This window comes from Ipomoea nil, unplaced genomic scaffold, assembly GCF_001879475.1.
Source record: "Ipomoea nil cultivar Tokyo-kokei standard unplaced genomic scaffold, Asagao_1.1 scaffold2782, whole genome shotgun sequence".
NCBI lineage: Eukaryota > Viridiplantae > Streptophyta > Magnoliopsida > Solanales > Convolvulaceae > Ipomoea > Ipomoea nil.
The window spans coordinates 19,069-40,763 of record NW_017619210.1 but is presented as its reverse complement, the minus strand read 5'-3'; the positions used below and the strand labels follow the sequence as shown (position 1 = coordinate 40,763).

Genomic DNA, 21,695 nt, shown 5'->3' with positions numbered 1-21,695 from the left:
CGATTCGGTATGGTCCCTCCCACTTGATCGCAAGCTTACCCCCTTCTGTGGGCTGACTGGCCTGCCGATCCCACAGCACGAGGTCGCCGACCTGGAAGGCTCGCGGACGAATCCGCCGATCGCGATATCTTTTCACCGCCTGTTGGTATTCAGCCATTCGCGCACTCGCGGCTTCCCTCTTTTCTTCTATGAAATTTTTCTCAATTCGAAGACTCTCTTCGTTCTCCGTGTCTGAATAGGTACGGACCCGGTGAGTGGGCTCGACCACCTCAATTGGAACCTTGGCCTCAAAGCCATACGCGAGGGAGAACGGACTCTCTCCCGTTGCTCGTCGTTGAGTGGTGCGATAAGCCCATAGGACTCGGTCCAGCTCATCCGCCCAATTCCTTCGAATGTCTTCCAATTTCTTCCGAATTCCATCCACTAGCGTTCGGTTCACATTCTCGACTTGTTCATTGGCTTGTGGGTATGCTACCGACACCTTAGTGTGACGAATTTCATGTCGGCGGCAGAAGTCAGCGAATGCCTGGCAATCGAACCGTCGTCCGTTGTCGCTAACGATGTGCTCGGGCAGGCCGAAGCGGCAAATTACCCTTTTCCATAAAAAACGTCGGCATTGGTACTCGGTGATGGTGGCCAGTGGTTCCGCCTCGACCCACTTGGTGAAGTAGTCGATAGCTACAACACAGAACTTCAAACCTCCGGGGGCGACTGGCAATGGGCCCAGCAAATCAATCCCCCACTTGGCAAATGGGATAGCGGTGGTGACCGGCGTGTAAAAAGTAGCTGGCCGAGTATCTTTCTTGGCGAATGCCTGGCAAACGCCGCACTTGGATATCCATTCAATACAGTCTCGCATCCTGGTGGGCCAATAATATCCTTGGACGACTAGCTTCCGAGCGAGTGTGTGGGCACCCTGGTGCGCGGCACAGATGCCTCTATGGGCTTCGTCCATTATTTTCTCGGCCTCGGGCCTGAGCAAACATCTTAACAAAGGTCCTCCGAACGACCGTTTATATAACTGCCCATCAACGATCTGGAAAGAGGGGGCCTTTCGTCGAACCCTCGCGGCGACTCCTGGGTCTTCCGGTAACTCGCCTTTTTCTACGAATCGCCGGATGTCCTCTATCCAGAACATCTCGGGATTTTTCTCTCGGTCCCATTCCTCGCCAGTCACTTGCTGGACCCTTAGCAGTGCTTCTTCGATGCTTGGTCGGCTTAGCTCCTCTTTCTGACAGATTTTTACCAGGTGGTCCGGTACTCCTTCCAAGGCAATCTTGGACAATATGTCAGGCTCTATGTTATCCGTTCGAGATATATACTCTATTTCGTAGGCTCCGAACTCTTTTAGCATCTCAACCGCGCGTTCTCTATATAGAGTCATCCGGGCATTCTTTGCCTCGCATGCGCCTAAGATCTGCCCGACTACTAACTTGGAGTCAGTCTTGATTCGTAACCTCTCGACCCCTAAGGCCCTGGCGAGTCGGAGGCCGTTTAACACAGCTTCGTACTCGGCCTCGTTGTTGGAGGCTTGGAACAGATAGCTCAGGGCATAATACAGTTGGAACCCTTCGGGGGTGATGAGCACAACACCTCCTCCGCAGTGCTGTCGACTCGAGGCTCCGTCCGCATGCATTTCCCACCATTCGCCTAGGCAGCTCTCCACGGCGCGTTCCTTTTCTTCCTCACTCGCGGTGCATTCGACCAAGAAATCGGCCAAGGCCTGACCCTTCACGGAAGGCCGGGGCTGGTATTCAATCCCATATTGGGTTAGTTCTACGGCCCATTTTACCAGGCGGCCGGACGACGATGGGTTTCGCAAAACACTTCTGAGAGGTTGGTCTGTCAGTACTCGGACGGTGTGAGCTTGGAAGTAGGGCGCCAACTTGCGCACGGTAATCACCAACGCGTATACAATTTTTTCCAAGGCGGTATACCTTGACTCGGCAGCCTTCAGAGACCGGCTTACGTAGTAAACCGGGTGCTGGACTCGCTCTTCCTCTCGGACCAATACCGAACTCACCGCCTTGCGAGAGGCAACTAAGTACAGAAACAAGGGCTCGCCCTCCTGGGGGGTAGACAATACCGGGGTTGTCGAGAGGTATTGTTTCAATTCTTCAAACGACTGCTGGCACTCTGGGGTCCAAGCGAAACCTTCTTTCTTCTTCATGGCTTCGAAGAAGGGCACGGTCTTATCTGCCGCCTTGCTTAGGAAGCGGCTAAGGGCGGCCAATCGGCCGGTCAGCCGTTGCAGGTCTTTTATAGTGCTGGGAGGCTGCATGTCGACGATGGCCTGTACTTTCTCAGGGTTAGGCTCGATACCTCGCTTGGTGACCATGTAACCCAGGAACTTTCCACCTTGCACGGCGAACGCACATTTCTTGGGGTTCAGCCGGAGGTTGTACCTTAACATTACCTTGAAGCAATCGGCCAAGTCCCCTGCGTGTTTGCTCTCCTCTCGGCTCTTGACGAGCATGTCGTCGACATACGCGGCCATCGATTTTCCCAGCAGGTGATGAAACAATCGGGCCACCATTCGGGTATACGTGGCTCCGGCGTTCTTGAGCCCAAACGGCATGACTCGGTAACAATAAACTCCGTCCGGTGTCAGAAACGCGGTCTTTTCTTCGTCCGCCGAGTGCATGAATATCTGATGATACCCCCTAAAGACGTCCATAAAGCTCAACAGCGCCGACCCCGCCGTCTCGTCGACCAGTTGATCGATCCGCGGTAAGGGAAACGGATCTTTTGGGCAGGCCTTATTAAGGTCGGTATAGTCCACGCACATCCGCCACGCCGGGGGCTTGGGTACAAGGACCACATTCGCCAACCACTCTGGGTACTTAACTTCGCGGACGTGTCCGGCTGCGAGTAGCGTGCTCACTTCCTTCTTCACAAATCCTCTTCGGTCGTTGGCCAGGTATCGCTTCTTCTGCACAACCGGTCGATGCCCAGGATCCACAGCGAGTCTGTGCGATATGATCGATCGGTCGACGCCTGGCATGTCCTCCGGGCACCAGGCGAAGACCATCCGGTGTTCCCGGAGCACCTTTATAATTTCTTCCTTTACTTCCTCGGGGAGGCCGACTCCAATTCGGACTCGTCGGTTCGGCTGCGTGGAGTCGATCTCGACTTCTTCCAACTCGACGGCAGGCTCCGGACGTGGTATTATTGTCCTTTTTGGGGGCCTCTCGGTGATCTCATGGACCTATATCTCGCGCTTGCCCATCCCCTTACATGCCTGTAGGTAGCAGTCGCGAGCGACCTTACGGTCACAGCGCACCGTGCCTATTCCGTTTGGCGTGCGAAATTTTAAGCAAAGATGCTCAATTGAAATCAACGCTCCCAAATCCTCGAGACCCGGTCGGCCGAGTATAGCGTTATGTGAACAGGCCAGATTCACCACAATGAACTTCATGCTGAGTCTCTGTACGTCTGGGTAACTGTCGATCTCAACTGGAAGTGTGATCGATCCATCCGCCTCCACCGAGTCCCCTGTGAAACCGGCGAGGGGAGTTTTGACAGGACTCAGCTGTTCCCGACTCATTCCCATTTTGATGAAGGTTTCTAGGTACAGCACATTGACGCTGCTTCCGGTGTCCACCAGGATTCGTCGGACGACAACGCCATTGATGTCCATAGCTATAACCAGCGCATCTCGATGCGGTGTTTCACCGGCTGGTAAATCTCGGTCGGTAAACACAATGGGCTCTTGGCACACCTTTTTAGGGTTCTCCTCGCGCCTGTACACCGTTCCAACGTATAACTGGCGAGCCCAGGCTTTTCGGGTGTTTGTTGAGTCACCACCTTCCGGCCCGCCGACTATCATGTTGATAACCGGCTTCTGACGCCACTGAACCTCCTCCTCCTCGGGAGTCGGCTGCTTGCCTCGACTATTTTCGGCAACGGCGGCGGGATCCTCATCCCCTCTATTGACCGATCTTCGCCTCCACTGATTAGGAGGCGGGGTCCCTTGCTGAATGATACCCTCCATGATCTTCTTCAGGTAGAAGCATTCCTCCGTGCTGTGAGTATAAGTTTTATGATAACGACAATACTTAGAAGTCTTACCCATTTCTTCGTTCGTCGGGCGATCGTCGGTCGGCGGAGGCAGAGGCGGGGCGACCGTTTGTATCTCATGGACCAGACGTTCGGGAATCGGCCGATAAGCATGGACGACGGGTCTGTCGTATGGCCGTCTGACCTCAGGTCGCCGAGTCACGTCCGGGCGCCTTTCTTTGGTTTCCGCTCGCGTCCTCTTCCCGCTGGCGGATCCGCCGACTTCGCGCTGTCGCTTGTACTTCATAGCCTGCTCTGTGTTGGCCCTCTTGTTGGCCATATGAATGGCCTCTGCGTAGGTGGCCGGACGATTGTCCCTCAGGTCTCGGTACAGCTGGCCGGACCGCAGCGACTCGATGAAGAAGGTGAGCGCCGTCTGGTCCTCGACCTCTTCTATGGACTGGATTTCTTTCTGCCAGCGGGCCAGATAGGTTTTCAAGGACTCGCCTTCGTCTTGACGAATGTCACCCAAGTGTGTTAGGTCCTTTTGTGGCTTGATATTAGCGGCGTAATGGCTCATGAAGCGGTCTGCCAGCTCTTCAAAGTTGTGAATCGATCCCGAGGGCTGTGCCACTAGCCACCTTTGTGCTGACCCTTTCAACGTGGGCAAGAAGGCGCGGCACATGACCGGATCTCGTACCCCCAAAACCTGCATCTTAGCCTGGTAGCTCAGCAAATGCTCTCGGGGATCGCCGGTTCCATCGAACGTGGCCTGCTCCGGGAACTTGAAATCGCCCGGTATTTTAAAAGCCATAACCTCATCCGAGAAGGGTAAGGCGGTCAGTAACGTACGTCTTGGGGACTTGGTTTTCCCCTCCATCTGTTCTTTCAGATTTCTCACTTCTTGCGCTAAGTTCGCCACTTCGACCCTCTCCCGGGTGCGATTTCCTGTGGATTCCGTGCTCTCGCCGATTTCAGACTCAGCCGGTTGGTCGGGGTTGCGTGGAGGTTGCTCCACGCGACGAGTCTCAGTCCTGGCTCTTTTGGTACGGTTCTTCTCTCGTGCAGCTTGTCGATGGCGAGCGGCTAACGGGGCTTGACTGGGTTCCATCCGACCCAATCGTTCTCTTGCCGACCGACGCCCAACGCTGGGACCCAGCCGAGAATGAACGGACTGTACCGGTTGGCTTTCGGCCCGTCGGCTCTGTTGCCGGTTGTCGGGCCTATGAAGCGGCTGTAACTCGCGTTGCTGCTGGCGAGTGATGGACTGTTCTCTCACTCCTAGGCTTGCTTCGGCACAGGCGCGTCCGATTGCACGCAGCTGCTCTGGGGTGAGCAGCACTTGGGGCAATTGTTGGTTTATCGGTGGTGTCGGCGGCGGTGTTGTCTCATTTTCCCGGCTCCGGGCATTTCTCCGATTCAGCTGGCTTCTCAGGTCTGCTTCCCGTCCATTGTCATGACGGCTCGATTGTTCTTCACTTCCTGCCATGTCTGGAACTTTTCTAATTCGACTGTGATTCTAATCGTTGTTCCTCGGACTCGCCTCACTCAAGAGGACACGTGACTCTTAGTTTCGATCCCCGCAGACGGCGCCAGTGATGGTTTTAGGGTTTTCGGGCCCAAGGAGGTCCAGCACAACCTTTGGCTGGTGGGTGCACCTTTCAATGAAATGTATGTCTATTTCGAAGATTATGCTAGTACTCAGAACTTTTTGGTATTCTCCCTCTTTGGGTGTTCAATTGTCCCTCCCTTTTACAGGAATGGAGGAGCCTTTATATAGTGGTTCCTCCTCTACCGACTTGAAGGCCTTTGATGGCCGACTTCATGGCTAATTAAGATACGGAGCCGTTGGACGTCATTACTCGGTCGACCAACGGCTCTCCCAGGCTTGTAACGGCCTGACCGTGTCCGGCTTTCAATGTCTCAACGGCTCCCTCTTTAAACGAGCCTCTTCAATGCTCTCAACGGCTCTTTGAGCCGAGTCCTTTCCTGGGCTTGGGCCTCGGTCGACTCCTTGTCTCGGCCTAAGCTCCTACTGGACTCCTCTTGGCAGCTCGGAACTGGGCCCCATGCTTGGGCCTGGGCCGACTCCTGGACTCGGCCCATTTGCTCTTCGGGCTCCTCTCGACGCTGGCCCACTTCTCCTATCTATTTTCTTTGGGCCCCTATACCTTGGGCCGGGGTCCTCACCCCATCAATTATAATTACTATTATTATATTTTGAAAGTAAGTTGAAATTTTAGAAATGTCAAGAAAATAGTAGTGAATTACAAATATGTTGTTATGGCAGTAGAATTTGCTTGTGAAAGTAAAAGAGAATTGCAAAGATAGAGATAGCCTTATATCCCTATTTTAGTATGTTTGTAATAGAGGGAGTGAAAGCATAATTTTTCATATTTTAAACTTAGTGAATAAGAAGGTGTTTGGTGGGCATAAACTTTAAATTTTCTTAGTAATTTAAAGACTTTCTAAAAATTTGAATTGAATACCACCAAATTTTTAATGTTCATAAAAGTCTATGGAGGTTAGGATCGAACACATTTACATATTTATAGACAAAATATTTTTAAACTATCATATAAATATGAGCATTCATCACATTGCATGCCATCTTGGATAGTGACTGCGATTTTCTCAGTAACCTAAAAGAAAATAAGTGTTTCATGAGCGGAAAGACCTCCTGCCCGCAACAACATATTAATCTTCGCATTTACTAAGTGAAGAATTTTGGTGGCGACTAGGAAAGCTAAATATAGTACAACAATTGAAAGTAATAGTCATAATACTGCAATATGTTTGTGCTTCAATAGGTTGAGAAAGTATGTATGTACAGATACTACATTGTAACAGAGTCAGTAATACTAAAAAAATACTGCAATACATTTGGGTAAAAGGTGAATGTGAACAGAAAGTACCCAAAAAAAACAAACAAAAAGCACAACCTTCTAGTTTACATTCAATTCAAGTCAAGGAAATCAACAAGTTGATGCAATGGCCTCCAACAATGCCGCTACAAACTGCATATGCGTTTCCTCGCTGATTCTATAGAAGGGAGGAACATGGACAAACAGAGTTTTATGACCTTTTTCTTCTACGAGCCAAAGTGAATGGCAATATACATAGTTGCACACAAACTGGCCTGTGTCATCTGTAATGGTCACCTCATAGCGTTTCTTATTTAACAATTCTTGTATTGCCTCGGCAGAGTAAGATGTCTGGCAGCCGAAAGATGAAATGAAAAGTAAGACTGTAGGGGAAAGATAAATGAAAGTAAAATGAAATGGATAGTGAAGAATAAAGGAGAGAAAGAATTATAGTTCAATATTGAACAAATGGTCTCTCTTCAAATGAGAAACATGTGAAAGTTCCTTGTATAATTGTATTAAACCAAAAGTTCAAGAGGCAAGGGTGTTGGACCTGGTTTTTCAGGCTAGCCAAACTTGCTGGCTCTGAACTCCCGTGATCTAGCTCTGATACCACTTTGTTAGGATCAAATGCTTACAACTACGCCAAAAGCTATAGCTAGTAGCGAAGGCGTAACTTTAATTCCTTATACCGCCACATTATCGAGAGACAAGTGCTGGACTTGGCCTTCAGACCTCCACCCAACAATCCCATTAGCCACCTGATGTTGGACTTAGCCCTTCACGGGCCTCCGCCCAATAGAATAATATTCCATTGATTCTAAAATCAATCTTATTCCCCAACCCTCATTACCCTAGTTAGTTAAATTTAGACCTTGTTCTTGATATATTCTAGTGATAACCTACTGATTGGCATTGCGAGGAAAGACTAGAGGAGGTGGTGGAGGAAAGTTGAGGACATTGTATATTAGATCATGACATTTATATTATTCATTATACTACAATTTCCACAATAATTATATCACATGTTCACAAATATGATAAAATTTCATGAATTTAACACACCATTATGGGGTTTCATTCTTTTTTGAGTAGGCCCTAATCACACTCACACTAATCCTCGTTCGCATTGGACATGCCCAATTAAGGGGAAAAGTCATGGTCATATTGATTTTTTCATACGAAAGGTGGTTTTGAACTCCTGACATTTCTTAAGGGATGAAAGTACACAGCCACTCACACCAACCAAGCTGGTTAATCATTCTTTAATGTACAAGAATTCACTATTCTCCAAAGATCAACTAAATATATGATGTGAGCCAAATTGTACATGTTTCTAGGTGCTAGTTTGAGCATATTTATGGGTTTAAGTTCATGAAAATGTTACTTTAATTGCCTATTCCCTTATTTTATCATTTAGATATGATTTACACTTGTTTTGAATGTTTTACGGTGTTTGTTAGGTGTGTTGGAACCATTGTAGGTCAAGTGCAAAAGCAAGAAAAGTTCTAGGACGAGTTTGGAGCAGAAGTGGACCGGACGGGGAATTTTGATTGAATATCGAGTCAATGTGAAGCTAAGGAGGTGGCTAAAATGCTTCAAAGGGAGCCAAAGCAAGGTAATTTCTATGGATTTGATCACAAGAACAAAACAAGGGAAAAGTGGAGCAAAAGGCTAAAAACTAGACTCAAGAATCTAGCACTTGAGATAAGATATAAAAACAAACTTAGCTATGTAATATATGTAGTAGTTTATATGTTTTGGGATTTTTGGGTATGTGTACGAATGTAAAGAACAAGATAGTGGGTTATGCCCTCTCGGATTGTAAACTAGCTTCTCACTAGCTTACTTAGATTGAATGCTTCTCACGAACAACCTAAACACTCAATGCAATTCTCATGCAAAGAAAAAGAGAGAAAGTCTCATTTCATTTCAAATATTACAAACTGATTTGAACCATTGGGTTATGGCGTATTTATAGGGAAAAATTAGGGATTTAAATGTATAAAATATTCTAGGCCTTTTATCCCTTAACTATGAAGTAATTAATAAAAAATTACAGGTTGCAAATTAACATACCCTCCCCCTTTTGCGTATGAAATCTAATTTTTGTAGGTTGATTTTTCTTCCAAAGCTTTGCTACTTTTCACATGGGTTGTCATAAGCATTTAATGCTTTGTCTCCTTGGGTAAGCTAGTTGCTTGAGGTGTTTGCTTGAGCTACTTGGTTGATGACAAGCAAGGAGGTGAGTGAGCAGCTAGGTAGTGAAGAAGTTGCACAAACAAGTAGGTGAATCACTAAGCAAGTAGATGATTCATCAAGCTAGTAGGTGAAGCACACTCCTTAAGCTAGTAGAACTCTTCAAAAGTCTTGATGCAAAGGCAATTGAATAGAATTGTTTCTCCAGATTGATCTTCACTACAAAAAAAATGCAAAAATAGCGACGAATTTAACGACGGACTTATTTCGTTGTTAAATTAGCGATGAAATAGCGACAAATTAGCATAGTATTATTAATATAGTATTAATACGTAGCTTAATGCATTGATGAGCATAAATGGAATTAAGTAACACACTTTTTACTAAATGGAATCAAGTATTAATATAGTTTTATGTGAGGGTATGTACTGCTAAGAATTAAATTAGTCATTTGAGGTTTGTTGCTAGTTTTATTTGTTTATGAATAATAACTTTCATTCTTGGATGCAGATACTAGATACAAATCCACAGCTCTTTTTTCACCCCCAACATCAAAGGTTGATAGAACTAATATGGCATCACAAAGTGGAAGATGCTTTAGAGTTTGCTCATGAAGAACTTGCTCCAAGGTGAGAGGAAAATGTAATTATATTTCTTCCAATTCTGACATATTATCATCTTATGCACAATTATCATTTAGGAGGCAGATGCTAGTTCATTGGTTTAATAGACGGGACTGATGGATAGAATCGTTCAAGATGTTTTTTTTTTTTTTTTTGGGTCATGAATGACTATTGTACCAATTTTAATTATTCCTGCAAGTATGTCTTTCTTGATGAGTGGGAAAGGACAATGACATTGCTGTTGGAGATGTTGAGAACTGTCATCTTTGAGAGCTTGTAGACATGTCACAGCGTCTCAGGACAGCAAGTGAGGTCAATGCTGCAAAATTCTCACTAGTCAAAGCCATGAGAAAGGTCTATCTTTCATCCATCAAAGAGCATCACAAAAAGGACTATGCTATAGATTGTGTATTAATATATTTGGTACCATTTTTAATGATGTAAAACTTTACAATTTTATACTTTAATTTTTGTTATTGACATTAAAGTTTTAATATAATATATTTTAAGTATATTATTGAAGTATTATATTATAGGGTTAATACAAGTATATGATATTAATTAATGGATATAATTTTTTTTTTAAATTAAAAAATTTTAACAATTGACAAAAATCGTAGTAAATTTGTAGCTGAATACCTTCTAACGATAAAGAATGAAAACGAAATAGCAACGGAAATTTTCATTGCTAAATTTAGTGACGAATATTTTTGTTTTTAAATTGTAGCTAAATTGCACCTACAAAAATAAATTAGCAACGGAAATTTCCGTTGCTAAATATAGCGACGAAAATTTCCGCCGCTATTCCCTTATAAATTTCGTCATTCAAATTGTCGAGGAGAGGAAATTAGCGACGGAAAAAATTGCGTCACAAAATTCAAGTGACGCCGCTTTTTGTGACGGACTGATTCCGTCCCTGATCCGTCGCTAAAGCGTTTAGCGACGGAATTTTTCCTTTCTAGCGACGGAATTTTCCATCGCTATTTTCGCATTTTTTTTTTGTAGTGCTTCTTCTCCAAAAATAGATGTTGTACTCCAATTTGCTTGCACAAATGTGTTAAAAGCCTCTTGAATCTTTTTTGACTTGAATCTTGTTGTTGGGCCACTAGAGACTTTCATGGGATCATTTGTTTGTTGTCTTTGGGTCTCATCAGAATACATATTTTACAAGTGTTAAAAAAAAAAAAAAAAAAAAAAAAAAAAAAAAAAAAAAAAAACTGTAACGGGATTAAACGGACGGAACAGTGTCCGTCACATCAACTCCCCACACAACTTATAAAAATGACATTGTTTTGGACCAGGGCGCACAATGCATTGTGTGCCCTGGTGCACGATATAACGATTGTCACATTAGATATTTGGCTTTTGTTGCTAATTAAAGAAGAAATACTTTCCTTGTTAATTTTTATTGTTTAAATTCGAAGCTCGAATGAGGTATTAACAATAGAGAAGGAGATTGAAATTGGCAAGGTTTTCAAGTGGGTGTATTACTGTATTATGATAATTCTAGGAAAATGATGTCCTATTTTATTATTCATTTCCCTTACAAATTTGTGCTTCATGTGTCCTTCATGGATGTAGTGAAACGTATCGTTTGAGATGTATTCTCAATAATTCATGTCCTTTGTCCGCCTCAAATTAAGGTAGCTCAAATTAAGGTAGGATGTGGATGATAACTGCGAATTGTGATAGATCATAGGGCTTAAATCTTCTTATTTATACTTAAATTGAGATATTAAGTTGAAAAGGAAGAAAATATCCTTAAAAATTTTAGATTTTGACATGATTTAAATGGAAGAGTGACTGTCGTGATGAATTTTGGCACTAAAAATTATAGTTGTGGATAAAAATTGGTACTAAAACAATAATCGTGGATGAAAATTAGTAGAAATTAAACATGTAGATCAAAACTGTCATTTTATTAATATTCGTGGGACCAAAATTGATATTTACTTATTATTATTATTATTATTATTATTATTGGACATTTTAGTTTTTATTATTTTTTTCCTTTTCAATTCTGAAAAATTCTATTCTTTGTACATTATTTAAATTTCTACCTTTTTTTCCCTCGAAATTACAAATTCTTTCTCATAATTTCTTCTTTCTAACCAAAGCCTCAACGTGCCTACAATTTGGTGAGGGGAGTTCCTTTCCATAAAATTACAATTCCCTCCAACTATTGAATTGCAATTCCACAATCGGTGGAATTAGCTAGAATTCCATAGTAAATTACGATTTTGTCTTTATTATTATTAGTTATTACTAGTCTTTTCTATGCACGATGCGCAAGAACATATGTGCAATATTTATATTTTAAAAAATAACTAATAAATTTGTACTGATTAAAATCTAAATCAAATAAAGTTTATTTATTATATTAATCTAATATATAATGTCTACAAATATTATTATCATTAAAGAATATAAGAAAAGATATGGTGGATTCATGTGAATGGTAAAAGTAATGGAAAAGATAATGGAAGTTATAACTGTAAGGGCGTTTGGTTCACGGAATGTTAGATTACTTTAGGCAATGTTAGATTCTTGTGTTTGGTTTAAAACTAAGATATGTAAATAAGACAACATAATAAGTTAAATTGATTAAAATGTTCAAAGCCCAACATTAATAATAAGACAAGAGAATGTGAAATTACCTGAGAAATTAGAGGGTATCTCAATTCTCACATTCCCTTCCAATAGCTAAAAACATTAATGCGAAGGTTATCTGACATTCTCTGGGAAAGCTACATAACCTGAACCAAACATGGAATCTTATATTACCAAGCAAATATAACCTTGGTTATCTTATATAACCTGAACCAAACGCGCCCTAAAGGTATTTTTGTTTAAAAGTTTGTATATTACAACTCTAAAAATACAATGTACAAAATGGTTAGCACTAAAAATATGGACATAAATTAGGGATATAAGAGCATCCCCATTAAGGGGATTGTTCACATTTTTTTTAGGAAAAAATGCCAAACTTGGAGGAGAGAGATGGAGGAGAGAGAAGGGGTGGGGTGCTCCTGCAAAGATTAAGTTTTTTCAGAGTTTGTGGGTCCCACCAAGAGAGAGAAGGAAGTTTGTGGGTCAGAATTTTTTCAGCTTTGTTTTTTTTTTTCTTTTCTTTTCTCACACATTCTTCTCTCTCCTCTCTCATATTTCGCACCTAAAAACTTGTGCTAAAAACTTATCTATTGAGGATGCCCTAACTTTGATTGAGACTTATCAATGTTTTTAAATGAACAAATGGCAATTTTGGTCTCACGAGTATTAGTAAAATGACAGTTTTGGTCCACATGTTTAATTATTACCAATTTTCATCCACGACTATTGTTTTAGTGTCAAAATTCATCACACCGGTCACCCATCTGTTTAATATATGCCGAAATATGAAATTATTAAGGGTATTTCATCTTAGTCAAATTAAAATTCCAATTTGAGCATGAATAAAGGGATTTAAGCCTTAAGATCAATCCCAATTCACAGTTCTCATACTCAAATAAGGTAGGATGGGAAGAAGAACTGCGAATTGGGATCGATCTTAGGCCTTAAATCTTATTATTGATGCTCAAATTGGGATCTTAAGTTGAAAAAGACAAAAATACCCTTAAAATTTTTAGATTTCGGCATGTCTTAAACGAATGATTAACCGGCCTGATGAATTTTGGCACTAAAACTATAGTCGTGGATGAAAATTGGTACTAAAACAATAGTTGTGGATGAAAATTGGTAGAAATTAAACATGTAGACCAAAACTGTCATTTTGCTAATACTCGTGGAATCAAAATTAGTATTTGCTCTTTTTAAATTATTATTATTATTATTATTATTATTATTATTATTATTATTATTATTATTATAAAAGGACATTTTAGTCTTTATTCATTTTTTTTTTCTTTCAAATTCTGAACAATTCTAATTTTTTATTTTTTATTTTTTATTTTTTTTACATCTAGAGCGGAGGAGACACCCCCAAACTACTATATAGTTTATACTATCTCCAATGGAACCCCTCATACGGGGAACAATTCTATTCTTTGTAAACAATATTTGAACTTTGACCTTATTATTAAAATTTTCTCCACAATTTCTCCTTTCTAATCAGTGAGGAGAGTTGCGTTATCCTCTCATCAATTGTTTGCAGCCATAAGCCTTCTACCCCTTTTTTCTGCAAAGAAGAACCCAAAGACAGACACCAAAGCGAAGCCAGAGAAGCAAGCCGCAGCAATGTCAAGAGACAAATGGCGGCCACTGGTTGCTTGAACCTTGAAGAGAGCAATGGTGTGACCATAAGCCACCTCATTACCAGCCGAATCATATGCATAAGCTCTAACGAAATACAAGGCTGTGGGAACATCAGTCTCTATCATCCATTCAAAACTTTGGTTTTTTTCACTACTGTAGTAAGGCCTTTCAACTATGCTAAATTGGCATGTTTTGTCCTTGCTAAGGTCATCCACAGTTTTCCTCCATCCTCGGTCTGCCTGGCTTTCTGGGGCATAGCATAGTTTCACCTTTGTGGTCTTATATGACTCATCTACCCCTCTTTCATAGCTCTGGTTCAGTCCCCAGCTCATACTTATGCTGTCTTCTCCAGCTTTTACAACTGCAAATAAACACGTACTAGTGCGTTTTTAATTAGTTGTTTAAAACAGTGATTTTAAATGCCAAAAGTTATAACTCGCTGTGCTCGAGAGGCACGGTGTTGGACTTGACTTTGCCCCCAGCACCTACCTGGCACAGTTTTTACACTCCCCCGCACCTGCTAGCCTTTAATTGTCGAGATTCAAACCCGTGACCTAACTCTGCCCTTAGCAATGACCTGGTGGCTTTGACACCACTTGTTAGCAGATCAAGTATTTGCTGTTACGCCAAAAGTTATAGTTCGTAGTGAAAACACAACTTTACTTTTATATATTGTCACCACATGTTCAAGATGTGCTGGATTTAGCCTTTTAAACTTCTATCCAACAATCCCCTAACCGTCTGGTGTTGGACTTCACATTTCCGTGAGCTCGACTCAACATTTGTTATTATAATAACAATATAACTTAATGGAATATAATCTCAACTAATAGGTTTCAATTCAAGATCATTCCATTCTTATCAATTCTATGCATAGTTACTAGTATGCTTTCATCGCACCTGAAAATTTAATCTAATCTATCATGACTTATCTTCAGTTTTTTATGCATGCCTCACTTTGAAAGTTGCATAATGATTGATGGTATACTAGGTTTGGACAATATAGATCGCCCCAAGAAAGTAACTGAATCAAGGAAGTCTAAGAAGAATACAATAAAGGAGTTTAATAATGATTGAGCTTAGTATTCACATACATTGTAATAAGGATTGTGTTCATTACTCCTAATGTAGTAGGACTAGGGTTTATTACTCCGAATGTAACAATGATTCTCAATATAAGACAGTTTAGGATTCTTATTCTTAGGGCTCTAGGTCCAAAATGTGTATAAATAGACCTCCCTCCATACATGAAGAGGGGATGCAATTTTCACTATTCACAAGCAATATTATCAATACAAAATACATATATTCTCTCTATTTTATTTATATACTTGTTATTTTAATGGTAGTGTTGGCCAACAGTTGACTGCCCAAAATTTATATATAAAGAAAGTTGAAATGACAAAGTATTACCTTGGCCTTCTTTAGGAGAAGCAGAGACAAGCAGAGTTTGTGGAAGGGAAGAGAAGAGAACTGCTCCATAGCAAGTTTGTGCAAAGGTTAAGAAGAAAAGCACAAGAAATAATGTTTTGGAATTAAGATGAGATTCCATTGCTTGGTGCAGAGTGAGATGAATGTGATACTCTCAATTTATGGTCTTCAATTCCAGATTGAATGAATAGTCAAAGCAAATGCACAGCCTTTTGTGACTTTGCACAAATGTGGTCCACAAAACATTTTTTCCATAATTGCAATACATTTTCTTGAATGCGCCACTATAAGTACAGTTTGACATTTTTGTGAGGATATTTGCTTAGTTGCTAGAGTCAATACAATTGCGTAAACAATTTGAAATTTGATTATTGTTTGCACGTTGAGATTTGATTGTTTATTAATTACTTCTTTAATTTATTGATGGTTGAAATTTGATTCAACAGGCACCTTTAGTTATATTCTACATGTGATTTAATTTGTGATAGAATTAATCAATTTACTAGCCTCTATGATTCATGTTTAGATGTTCTGTCGAGTCGGAGTGTGGGGCCTTAAAGTTGGATTCAACCTTTTGGAAAGTATAAGAATTAATCAATTTATAAATGATCAAGAGCATTTAAAAGTTTTAAAGTCATGATATTAAAAATACTAGTTTTGTTTTTTAAATTTACATCTTAATATTTACCTATAATTTTTTAAATTCATTAATTATTGATTATTCATAAATTAATTAATATTATCATGCATAAAAAGAAAACGAAATCTACTTAATAATAGAACCAATCCTGTAGAAGGGCGTGAGGTGCCAGAGTAGGGCAATTTATATGTGGATTAGGGTCCACAATGATATGTGGATCCCTTGGAAAAGTTTTAATATTTAAACTTTAACAGATTTTGTAGTTTTTCGTTTCACATGTTTCAACACACATTTTAATTTATTTTAGGTATACAATCAATACTTAAGGTAAAAAATTTCATAACACGATACACCGAAATTCACAACACAAAACACAAATACATATTATATATTTATTTATTCTCATATCTAATTTATGTAGATAATATATGTCTTATAGACACATAATTTCATAATACAAGACATAAATACGTAAAATAAGACACACAATATGTTGTATGTTACACAACTAATAATCTATTTCAGGTACAGAATTCATACTCTTAATGTACACACAATATGTTGTATGTTACACAACTAATAATCTATTTCAGGTACAGAATTCATACTCTTAATGTACAAAATTGCATAACATGAGACACGGAAACGCATAACACAAGGCACATACACATGTTTTATATTTACTTTAGTCCAAGCACATTATCAATATTCTTAAAGTACATAATTACATAACATAAGACACAAAAACGCATAACACAATACAAAAAATAAAAAATAAAAAAATGCATAACACAAGACACAAAAGCGCATGCTATATTTACTTTATTTCAGGTACATAATATATACGCTTAAGATATAAAATTGCATAAAATGAGACACAGGAACATATAACACAAGACACATACACATGCTTACAGTGGTCGTCAAAATTGAAATTCAACACTATACCGTTTAAGATCAGAATCCACATTTCACATTATAGACCTTGATCCACGGTATGACGATTGCGGATGTCGGGTCAGTCGAGTTTTTCAAGTTGACTTGATAATACACACACCAAGCCCATCATCACTTTAGTAACTCTACGCAAATTATGCTGTGCAACCGAATGCACCATGCGCATGGTGATACGATGCAAAACGACGTCGTTTTGGTTAAAAAACGCGCGTCCCACTTAAAAAAGAGATCAGGTTCGATTCCCGGCAATAGCATTTTTATATATCCATAAATTCATAACTATATATCCATAAAATTCATAACTATATATCCACAAATTCATTACTATATATCCACAGTGAATGAATGAAGTAAAAATCCACAATGAATGAACTAAATATCCACAATGAATGAACTAAATATCCACAATGATTGAACTAAATATCCACAATGAATAACTAAATATCCATAAATTCATAACTAAATATCCAGAAATTCATAACTATATATCCAGAAATTCATAAATATATATCCATAAATTCATAACTATATATCCATAGTGAATGAATGAAATAAATATCTACAATGAATGAACTAAATATCCACAATGAATGAACTAAATATCCATAAATTCATAACTATATATCCAGAAATTCATAACTATATATCCACAATAATGCTATTGCCGAGAATCGAACCTGAATTTTTTTTTTTTAGTAGGACGCGCGTTTTTAGTCAAAACAACATCGTTTTGCATCGTATGCACCATGCGCATGGTGCATTTGGTTGCACAACATAACTATTGATTATCGCAAATTATGCTGTGGACTCGTGTCCACAATGCATTTTGGACACGAGTTCAAAACGACGTCGTTTTAAGGGAAAACGCGGTCTTTCAGTTAGAAAAAAAATTGATTTTGTCTCGCCGTTAACGGCATTAACGGCGTTATTCGTTTGTGGCATTATGAATGTATAGTTATGCAATTATGAATGTACGGTTATGGAATTATGAATGTAAGTTATGAAATTATGAACACAGAGCTCTGACATTATGAACTTACAATTATGAACATATAGTGATAAAATTATGAACATAGAGCTCTAAAATTGTGAACATAGAGTTTCGAAAATTATGAATTTACAGTTATTGAATTATGAATGTACAGTTACGGAATTATGAATGTACAGTTATGCAATTATGAATGTACAGTTATGCAATTATGAACACAGAGCTCTAACATTATGAACTTACAATTATGAACATACACTCCTATAACAAAGTGGTCTGAATTTTTATTTTTTCTTTTAAAAAAAAAAATATGAAAGAGAACGGTGCCTAACGGCACCGTTAACGATTGGCAAATTATTGCATGGACCATGTTCCACACAATTGTGTGAATCATGAATATTATGTACATTTTTAATATATTAAGGGTACATTATTTTTGTGCTAAAGGTACATTATTTTTGTATTGATGATACATTATATAAAATAATGTACCCTTAGTATATTAAAAATGTACTTTAAAAAATGTACTTTATGTACATAAATAATGTCCCCTTAATATATTAAAAATGTATTTTTTATTTATGATCCACACAATTGTGTGGACCATGGTACATGCAATAATGATTGGTCAACAATAGGAGATTTGCATAGCTTTGATCGCCCAGTTAATTATATTTTGCCGCAACAAGCTTCATTCCGCGGCATCAACCTTAGAGCATCCACATTGGTTGGGGAGAATGGGGGATAATGTAAGACTGATTAGGAAAGAGAATGTGGGAGGGGAGAGAAAAAAAAAAAACAAAACAAAAAAAAATTTAAAAAAAAAAAAAAAGTAATCAGACGCGTCAGGCGCGCCGACTGGCGCGCCTGACGCGCCTGGCTTTTGCCCAAGGCTGTGCGCGAACGCGCACAGCCTTACTTCTTTTTTTTTTTTTTTTTTTTTTTCTGACAATATCCTCACATTTGCAGGACAATTCTTTTTCAATTATCTCCCCTCCACATTAGTTATTATCTCATGTAAGAAAGAATTAATGCTGAAATCTCCCCACAATATGCACAAGTGTGGATGCTCTTAATTTAAAGTCTACACATTAGGATCTTAGTTTGTGGGCAGTATGTTGATCTTATTTGCAATTCATCTTGAAATCATTATGTACACTTCATTCTTTTCTCTGGCAGCATGGAAAAATAATAATTACCATGAAGATTCTGCAATAATCTGAGTTTTCATTTTGCCAGTCTAATTGTGTTTTATTCTATGTTATAGTTTAATCTATTCGAGGGGATAATTTGAGTATATGTTATGCCATTTAATTTTATGCTTTATAGGATAATTGGATAAATGATTTGACTCTCTTGTATGTGAAAGAGAACTTCTGTAATTTATCAACGGTAAACTAAAGACTTTAAATAATAATACAGAGTTAAAAAAAAAAAAAAAAAAAAAAAAAAAAAAAAAAAAAGAGGAACAGTTACAGCTAAATCAGAAAATTAGGAAAGCACCAATGAATATAAACCAAGCAAAAATAAGAGTGAAAATAGAAGGACTAGACTAATTCTTTAACACGCCTCCGCAAGATTGAGGCGCCGTCAGCGAGTCCAAGTTTGGTCCGGAACGCAGCAAACAAACAAAGACCAAGAGGTTTAGTCAGAAGATCAGCTACCTGCTCAACCGAACGAATGTAGCTAGCACCGGTGCAGACCACAACTGAACCCCAAGCTCACGCAACAAACTCTGAACCCACATAACTTCAGAAGCGGAATTGGCAAGAGCCCGGAACTCGGCCTCTGTAGAGGACCGCGAAACTGAATGTTGCTTCGTAGACTTTCAGGAAATAAGATTCGAGCCAAAAAACACACAATATGCCGTGGTAGACCGCCCCCCGTCACGAACAACACCCCAGTCAAAGTCCGAATAAGACACAAGAGAGAGAGGACAACCACGCCTGGAAAATAATCCAAAATGAAGAGTACCTTTCAAGTAGCGTAAAACGCGCTTCACCGCTTGCCAGCGACCCTCAGTTAGCGAAGCCATAAACTGCGCTAAGTGATTCACTGTAAATGAAATATCTGGCCTGGTAATTGCCAGGTACTGCAAGCGACCAATAGCACGACGGTAGGATGCAGGATCAAAAGGTGTGGTGTCTGTGTCCAAATCAGCCGACGGACTCATCGGGGTGGAAACTGACATCGCCCCCGTCATGTTAAACTGCTCCAAAATGTCAATTACATACTGGCTTTGGGACAAAAATACGCCAGTAGCAGTAGAAACTACTTCAACACCTAAAAAATGATGTAAAGGCCCCAAATCCTTCAAAGAGAATCGTGCTGCGAGACGACTGATAAAGGCCGTGACAAACGCTTCATTATTGCCTGTAATAATTATGTCATCGACATAGACCAGAAAGTACACACTGACAGTACTGGTGCAATAAATAAATAGGGAAGTATCTGCTATAGACTTTTTAAAACCAACAAATACAAGAAAATCAAATAATTCAATATACCAAGCCCGTGGGGCTTGTTTCAACCCATAAATCGCCTTTCTCAAACGACATACATGATTAGGCCTCTCCTTATCAACAAAACCTGCTGGCTGTTGCATATAGACTTCTTCATATAACGTGCCATTCAAGAAGGCATTATTGACATCTAACTGACGCAACCCCCAATCCCGTGGCAATGCAATGCTCAAAATTACATGAACAGTGACCGGTTTCACTACGGGACTGAAGGAAGAGAGAATCGAGAGACAAGGGAGGGAGGTTGTGGTTGAAGCTATGCTTTGCTGCTACTTTCATCCAGCGTAGAGGCAGAGAAGGCTTGAAGTCGAGGGAGCTAAGAGATATAAAGCAAGGGGTTGTTTGGTTCTGATCTCTTTCCGGTTGGAGCTAAACACATCAAACAACAAAGCTTATTTTATGAAGAAGAAGCTGGATATATTATGTATGTATAGAGAATAGGGTTTCCAAATATGATTTGGGCTAGGCTAAGATTGTGGAATTTGGGTCAAGTGTTTTTGGTTGAAGAATAATAAAATATACTCCTTGGGTTTAATAAATGGGTTTCAAATAATTTGGGCTTAACTTATTTTATAGATTTGAGGGAATAGAAATCAATTGGGCTCAAGAATTAAATCATTTATGCTAGGAAACTGATATGAATAAATACGATCTCGTCTCAAATAGACTTTTGGTTCAAAGTTTTAGGAAATAAATAATCGTAGTAATAAAATAATTTTATTTCGAAACTTTATAGAATAGAAATTTGGGATTAGTATTTTAGGTTGTCACAACACTGTCTGTCCACCAGATGAGTTCTCTTCACCTGTAAATACAATTTCAAGCATTCAAACACTCCCAAATCCTCAACAACACATCATAGATCAACAATAGATCACTTAATAACTCAAACACACCAAAATCTAGCATTTCTAAGCATTTCAACCACTAAATAGACTTCACAGAGTCCAAAATAAGCTTATAGGAGTCCATGGGGTTGTACCTCCTTGTTCTTCCTCCTTGTGTGGATCTCAGCCTCCACTCTACTCAAACACCACTTCCTTCACCTCTTAAACACCTCAAACCAATACAAACAACACATACACACTAGTACAAAACTGCACATACGCGACCATTGTACAATGGTCACCTATGCGGGGCTCGCGTAAAGTCCAAAGTCAAGGACTTTACGCGACCATTTTTAAATGGTCGCGCATTGTTGGTAATACGCGACCGTTCTTG

General features: G+C 39.9%; 1 protein-coding gene across 2 annotated transcripts; it reads right to left on the bottom strand.

The window, feature by feature from the left end:
* Positions 1 to 11,808: 11,808 nt before the first annotated feature.
* On the bottom strand, positions 11,809 to 15,523 carry LOC109157472 (high-affinity nitrate transporter-activating protein 2.1-like). Of its 2 annotated transcripts, XM_019305377.1 has the most exons (3): positions 15,350 to 15,523; positions 13,810 to 14,297; positions 11,809 to 11,837 (listed from the first exon to the last, which is right to left on the bottom strand). In XM_019305377.1, exons 1-2 carry the CDS (start codon positions 15,486 to 15,488, stop codon positions 13,822 to 13,824), a joined length of 615 nt encoding a protein of 204 aa, XP_019160922.1. In that variant the 5' UTR covers positions 15,489 to 15,523; the 3' UTR covers positions 11,809 to 11,837; positions 13,810 to 13,821. The 2 variants fall into 2 exon arrangements, with proteins under 2 accessions (XP_019160922.1, XP_019160921.1); XM_019305376.1 differs by lacking the exon at positions 11,809 to 11,837 and having other exon boundaries at positions 13,689 to 14,297.
* Between the last annotated feature and the right edge of the window lie 6,172 nt (positions 15,524 to 21,695).